Source organism: Mustela erminea, chromosome 1 (genome assembly GCF_009829155.1).
Source record: "Mustela erminea isolate mMusErm1 chromosome 1, mMusErm1.Pri, whole genome shotgun sequence".
Classification (NCBI taxonomy): domain Eukaryota; kingdom Metazoa; phylum Chordata; class Mammalia; order Carnivora; family Mustelidae; genus Mustela; species Mustela erminea.
The window spans coordinates 134,487,753-134,495,199 of NC_045614.1; the positions used below are offsets into that span (position 1 = coordinate 134,487,753).

A 7,447-nucleotide genomic window follows, 5' to 3' on the forward strand; every position below is an offset into this window, starting at 1 on the left:
CCTTCAAGTTAGGCTATAGCATCTCTGCTTTAAAAACCTAAGAAAACAAAACAAAACAATACAAAACCCTGGCAAAGTAATCTTCAAAGATGCTATACATAAAGTGTCACCTTGGAATACTAAGGCAAAAAAAACAAGCATGGCTAGAACTCCAAAAATCCTTTAAGTATGGGGATGTCCAAAGGGCTGAGAGAGTCTAACGGATTTCTAATAGTGATTATCAGGCAGCTTCAGAGTACAAAGACTTTTTTTTTAAGATGCCCGTAGAGGATTGCCAAAATGCAAACATTTAACCAGAGCAGAAAATTTTTCAAAGGATGGAAAACATACCATGCCTCGTGATTCAGTATAATGGACTGATGTCATCATTCTATGTGTACTGGGGACAGGAAATGTTTAGCAATCACTGATGTGTCCCAAAAATATGTTCTATAATTTATGGATGTTCAATAAGGTAGCTAGCCAGCAGGCACATGTGGCTACTCGGAATTGGAAACGTGACTAGTATGAATACAGAACTTAACATTTAGTTTTATTTCATGTTAATGTCTTTAAATCTACATAGCCACGTATGCCTAATGGTTTTCACATGGACAGAGCCCTTCAAGAACATATACGGAACTCTAGAACACTCTTGAAGGATTTTTTAACACTCTTGAAGTATTTACTACAACTTTCCAACTAAAAATGAGTCTGACTGTCTCAGGAAATAAAGCTTTCCACTTTTCCCACTGAAGAGAAAGAATTCCCTCCGAAAACAAAAAAACAAAACAAAACAAGCTTTCCTCACAGGCATTAAGTTTCAAAGAGTCACTTTAATATCTTTAAACTTAAGGGGAACGTGGGAAAGGGATACGACTCACATGTGTCCAGGGGTGCGGTCGGTGGATTCTGCCATATACTCCATTTTTCTGTATGCCCTGATTTTAAGAGAATGAATTGTGGGACTTAAGTCATTTGTCCATTCAGCTCCATACAAATCTTCCTTCTCCTCTGAGTGAGGAAGGCAGCCAAGCCTCGTAAAGAGGTTAACAACCCAATTCCACGTGGTAACTCCAAAAAGTTAACTTCCTTTAATAACAGAACCCAGGGAATTCTGGAATTTCCCACACGTAAGACCCTCGGGCCATTAAACTCGGCCGCTGACCGAAGGCATCACTTCGGCGCCAACTCCTACGGGCCCAAGCGGGGGTCTTGAAAGGGCCGGGGCCGCCACCCTCACCCTCACGCCGGCAGCGACCGGGCCTCGGACCCGTGCTGCAGAAATCGCTGTAGGCGTCACGGCGCCGCGGGCCACCCCGACCCCCGCACCCAGCCGGTGGGACCTCACGCGGGCTCCCGGGCCACGGCGCACACGCGGTACGCACGCGGCCGGAGGCCTGCCAGAGCAAAGGGAATCCGCCCCACTCTCTCCTCAGACACCCCCGCGCGACAGCAGGCCGGAGCGCGGCCCAGAACATACCTAGCTAGTCTGGAACAGACCCAGATTTGCGGCAAAACTGCCACAAGACAACCCCTCCACAGCCCCCTCAGGGCTGACCACAGCCGGCTCCAATACAGCGAGGATCTCGCGAGAGAAGAGCTCGAAATCCCGCGGACCGAGAGCTGGGAGTTAAAGGGGCGGCTACGCGGAGGAAGGAGAAGGCATTGGCGAGCTGTTGAGGTGGAGGTGGGGCTTAGAGGCGGGGCAAATGGGAAGCTGTGGGGAGAGAAGGTGTTCCTCTTTCAGGCCATGGTGCCTGAGACCGGCGCGGGCTTCCCAACTGCTCTTGGGTTGTCTTCCTTTCCGGTTTTCCCTGGCCAGAGTTCATTCCAAGCTAACCTCTCCCCTGTGTATAAATCACTCCTCAGATATCCTGGGAGCTTGCTTGCTTCTTGGTTAAATGATTATATAAAAGTTATCTGTAAACAGCACCATACACAGTACACAAAGAAATTAAGCTCCATCAAGGGCAGTGTCTTTATCTCTTTTGTTCCCATCATACGCCTAATGTCTGCTACATTCTAACTAGTCAAGTGCATATTTGTTGTAGAGATGAAAGAAAGGTAAAACCCAATTATTTGTGAAGTCTGTTGTTTCTAGTCCATTTGTTTTAAGTATGCTAATTAGTACATTTAATATTTCCTTATGACTTTATACCTTGATCTTAGTACAGCACAGAGCATGTCTAACCACTCATTCTCATGACAGAACTTCAAATATCTGAAGAACACAATCATTGCTTTCTGTCTTCTCACTTAAATTTCAAGGAATAAGCAAGGTTATCAAAGGTGATCAAAGTAGGCTTCTCATTTCTTGCCTGGGGTACAAAAGTAATCTCCCATTCCTTGTCCTTACTTCCAGACTCCAATCTACCCCTCTAAAGACAAATCTGATTTTGTCACACTCTACTGCTATTCATCCTTCAGTGGTCTCTGACAACCTTTGGATTCTTTCCAGTTTCTCTGCATGGAAGGAAGACCCTTCAGGATCTAATCCTGACATACCCCGTCACATTCCCAAGTAGGCAGCCATCCAAGCCAGCGGGCAGGTCCTACAGGAGCTAGTCTATGCCTGGGACAGCCTGCTTTAAAGATTAAGCTCTAGTATCATATATTCGTTTTGTATTGCTTCTGCAGCAAATTACAAATTTTATGGCTTAAAATAACAAAAATTTATTATTTTACACTTCTGAAGGTGGTAAGTCTAAAAAGATGTTCTTCCTTTTTGTGTTGTCCTAGGACATCTTTATAGAAGGTGTATGCCTCTATAATGGTGCCAACAACATTAAATTGGATCTATAATGGTGCCAACAACATTAAATTGGATCATAAATTTTCTACTATGCATGTTCCTCCACAGGTTCAACTGCTGGAGAGCAGTCTGAGTCTCGTTCTTCTCCATATTCCCTGCGCCTAGCACAGTGCCTGGTGCAAAACAGATTCTCAATATATTTTGGTGAGTTAAGTATCCATTTGATACAGCTCTGAAGTAACAGCTTATCTTCCCATTTTTTCCATTCATATTGTCATTTCCCTTAAGCCAAATACTACTAGGAACACAACTGTAGCTAAACAGATTGTGTTTATTATTCACTGAAGTGAATGCAAACATATTGCAAGGAATCATGGAGTGTCTCATTAGGAGGGTGTTAGGAAAAACTTATCATAGAGGCGCCTGGGTGGCTCAGTTGGTTAAGCATTTAACTCTGAGCATTTGGCTCAGATCATGATCTCAGGGTCATGAATCAAGCCCAGTATTAGGCTTCATGCTTAACAAGAAATCTGCTTGAGATTCTCTCCCTCTCCTTCTGCCCCTCCTCCCACTCATGCTTGTGTGCAGGTTCTCTCTCTCTCTCTCTCTCTCTCTCTCTCTCTCATAAATAAGTAGGGGCACCTGGGTGGTTCAGTCAGTTAAGCATCTGCCTTCATCTAAGGTCATGATCCAGGGTCTTCCGCTGGAGACCACCATCCCCATCAGGCTCCCTGCTCAGCAGGGAGATCTGTTTTTCCGTCTGCCCCTCCCCTGCCACCCCCTTTGCACTTGTGCTCTCTTTTGCTTGCTCATTCTCTCTCTCTCAAATAAATAAATAAAATTCTTAAAATAAAAAAATAAATAAAATACGTAAAAAAAGAAAACATCTATCAGAATTTGGGCTTTCTTGGGTAACTTGAGAGAGGCTCTAAGAAAGCAGGGGTCTGTTTTAGATTGGATGCTGTCAGAAAGTAGGGGTAATTCTATGGGCGGCTAGCTCAAGAAATCTTATGTACAGGAAGAGAGGCAAAAGATCAGACTGCTGTTAGTAAAGAAGTAGCAATTACTCGTTTTGGCCAAGAGAGGGAGTATTTGGCATTTTGCGGGTGGCACAGTAACCTTGTATTTATCTATGGTTATACAAAATTATGCAGTAGCCTTGCTTTATCTCATTTTAATATGGTGTTGGAATAACCTCAGCAGAGGTGGCTATTTTGTGAAGTTGTTTTTGTCTAACAAGAGAATAATGTGGGCTACCTCTGAGTACAGGCCAGCTTCTGAATGTCAGGGACTGTTTTTTTTTTTCTCAACATCGTCCCTTAATACCCTATTTGATTTGGCACCAGGTGCCGCAGTGCCAGGCTTGTTAGGCACTGGATATACAACAGTGAACAACACAGACATCCCTTGTGGAGCTTACGTTTTACAGACAGGGTGATTTTCCAGAAGCTTAGGTAACTTGATGTGAGTTCTATAGCAAGTTAAGTGGCAGAACTGGAACCTGAACTACAGTGAACCTAACTGTACCCATGCTTCACCGGGCTGCATGCCTTTCTGAGGCTCAGGACATCTATTATCCACAGGTTTGGTTTTTTGTTGTTGTTGTTCTTTTTCTTTCTTTTTAAATAGACTATTTACTTTCCATTAACCTTATTTCCTTTTCAGGAGAGATTCACTTCCTGTTTAAGAGTCTATGAAAGAGGGGTGCCTGGATGGCTCAGTTGGTTAAGCATTAGACTCTTGACTTAGGCTCTGATCATGATCTAAGTGTCGTAAGATGGAGCCTTACGTTGGGCTCTGTCCTTAGCATGGGGTCTGCTTGAGATTCTCCTCTCTCTTTGTCCCTCCCCCACTTGAGTGCTCACTCTACCTGCTCTCTCTCACCAAAATAAACAAACAAGTATATTTTTTATTAATTTTTTAAATAAACATATAATGTATTTTTATCCCCGGGGGTACAGGTCTGTGAATCGCCAGGTTTACACATTTCACAGCACTCATCATAGCACATACCCTCCCCAATGTCCATTTCCCCACCACCCTCTCCCGTCCCCTGTCCCCCCAGCAACCCTCAGTCTGTTTTTTGAGTTTGAGTCTTTTATGGACATACAATATCTTAAAAAAAAAAAAAAAAAAAAAGGGTCTGTGGTAGAGCAGCTTAGGATAGATACCTCAGGGGTTGTTCCTCTGCACTGAGTCGCCTGAGCAGTGGGAGTGCAGAGCTGTCCTAAGCCCTGGCTGGGAACTGCGGGACAGGGACAGGGACTCCCTGCACACCTTCGCATAATCTGAGACATCGGGCTGAGTAGGAGCAAATTTGGGACCTGGGGCAGCCCATTCACCAGGAAATTCCTCCCCTTTGCGGCAAGGGCCTGCTCTTCCTTTTCAGTCTCTGCAGGCTCTCTGTTAGGAGGAGGGATCAGGGGTGGCTTCCCATGGAGGTTCACAGGAGACAGGGCTATGCATGAGCAGAACTTCCCAGGGCCAGCATCCACTGCCTCTGACCTGCTGCGTCAACCCCCCATGCTGTTGTGTGGGATGGCCACATCCACACAGCGCAGAGGAGAGTCTGGGTCACAGAGCAATGGCCGGCGGGTTACCCTAAGACATCTCTGTGACAGGATGGTGCTCAGTCCTGGGATCCATAATAACCACCAGGAGACACAGCCCTCCTGCAGGCCGCCTGGACCTGGTTAATAAAGGTTTCAGGAGGAAGGCGGCCACAATCGGAGTGGCTCCAGTGGCAGCAGCCAAGTCCAGCAGAGCCCATGTTCCTGGATGATATGACACTGACATGAGCTGGGTTTTTGATGACAACGATGGCATGGTTGCTGTCAGAAGCTTTTCATAGGATCTCTCCAGGTTTGAGATATACCATCGCTTTCTCTTTTGTAGATAGATGTACTGTTTCTTTTCTTTTTTTTTTTTTTTAAGATTTTATTTATTTATTTATTTACCATCAGAGAGAGAGGGAAACAGCACACAAGCAGGGGAGCAGGAGAGGGAGAAGCAGGGTCTCCACTGAGCAGGGAGCCTGATGCGGGACTCTATTTGGGGACCCTGGGATCATGACCTGAGCCGAAAGCAGGTATTTAACCGACGGAGCCACCCACGTGTCCAGATGTACTGTTTCAATTAGAAGTCAGGGTTAGTGCCACCTAAGCAGGTTTCTGCTGGAAGGAATTATAGGACATACTCCTCCCTTTGCAGGAGGATGTCCAGGGCTCCAGACATTGTGAAAGTTTCCTTCAGGTTCCATGGAAATCCAGAACAATATAGATCCTCATATGGACCCCTCTCTTGTTAGCACAGAAAGTCCACGGCTTTTTTTTTTTTTTTAAGATTTTATTTATTTATTTGACAGACAGAGATCTCAAGTAGGTGGAGAGGCAGTCAGAGAGAGAGGAGGAAGCGGGCTTCCCATTGAGCAGGGAGCCTGATGCGGGGATCAATCCCAGGACCCTGGGACCATGACCTGAGCCGAAGGCAGAGGATTTAACCCACTGAGCCACCCAGGCACCCCAAGGCCACAGGCTTTTGACAAATGAAATACTTATGTGACAGAAAGTACCTATATCTCTCCTCATAGTTCTCTCCCCTCCTGATAAGATCTCCAGATGTCAGAAGTGCTTGGTGTCAAATGTCTCTGCTGCAAACCTAGGATGAGCTTGCTAAGATTGGCCTCAGAACAGGTAACACGGGCAAATTTCACCAGAGAGAAGTTTGTTTTGCACTTCTTACTTAACCCTCAAATCTCATCTTAGAAAAATAAGTTCTATTATCCCATAGTCCTATGTTCAGGATCTCTGTCCTTATTCAAATCTTTGCTTTAGTGTGTGTTTACAAACTTAAATTCTGTGTGTTTGACCTTGACATTAAAATGGATTTCCTGGAGCGCCTGGGTGGCTCAGTCAGTTAAGCATCTGACTCTTGATTTTGGCTCAAGTCATGATCACTGGGCTCCACACTGTGTGTGGAGTCTACTTAAGATTCTCTCTCCTACTCTTTCTGCCCCTGCCCCTCCACTCATGCTCTCTGTCTCAAAAAAAAAAAAAAAAAGAAAGAAAGAAAGAAAAAAGATAAGAAAGAAATTATAAACACTGAAATTGAGTGTTCATTGTGAAATTCATTTAGCTATAATATGATCCATATATACATTTTATTTCAACAAAAGTTTTAAAAATACAAAAAAACTCACATTGAAGCACAATAAATAAAACAGAAAAAATAATAAAATTACAATAATACTCAAGAAATCACTTTTACAGATTCCAAAATTGGTATTGATTGAATTTGTAATGTTTTACTGTAGTTTTTTTTTTTTAAAGATTTATTTATTTGAGAATGAGAGAGTTGCGGGGGAGGTTGGGGGAGGGCAGAGGGAGAGGAGGAGATTCCCTGCTGAGTGAGGACCCCTATGTAGGGCAATCCCATGACTCTGAGATCACGACCTTAGCCAAAATCAAGAGCAGATGCTCAATTGACTGAGCCACCTAGGTCCCCTATTGTAGTTTTAAAAAGATGTGGGTCACCTGGGTGGCTCAGTCGATTAAACATCTGCCTTTGGCTCAGGTCATGATCCAGGGTCTGGGATCCTGGGATCAAGCCCCACATCAGGCTCCATGCTCAACAGGGAGCTTGCTTCTCCCTTTCCCTCTGCCTGCTGCTCTGCCTAGCTATGCTTTCTCTCTGTGTCAAGTAAATAAATAAAAT

The 7,447-nt window shown here is 44.5% G+C and overlaps 1 protein-coding gene and 1 pseudogene across 1 annotated transcript in view; both read right to left on the reverse strand.

Annotated features, from left to right (window-relative positions):
- The window catches only part of NMD3 (NMD3 ribosome export adaptor), a 28,112-nt gene extending 26,505 nt beyond the window's left edge, over positions 1 to 1,607 (reverse strand). Inside the window, exons 1-2 of the mRNA XM_032342232.1 lie at positions 1,463 to 1,607; positions 864 to 920 (exon numbers count right to left, since the gene is read on the reverse strand). Of these exons, the coding sequence (XP_032198123.1) occupies positions 864 to 907 (44 nt within the window). The 5' untranslated portion in view covers positions 908 to 920; positions 1,463 to 1,607. The remainder of the gene's footprint in view (positions 1 to 863; positions 921 to 1,462) is intronic.
- A 3,354-nt stretch (positions 1,608 to 4,961) lies between these two features.
- On the reverse strand, positions 4,962 to 6,040 carry LOC116590850 (annotated as a pseudogene).
- Positions 6,041 to 7,447: the final 1,407 nt, after the last annotated feature.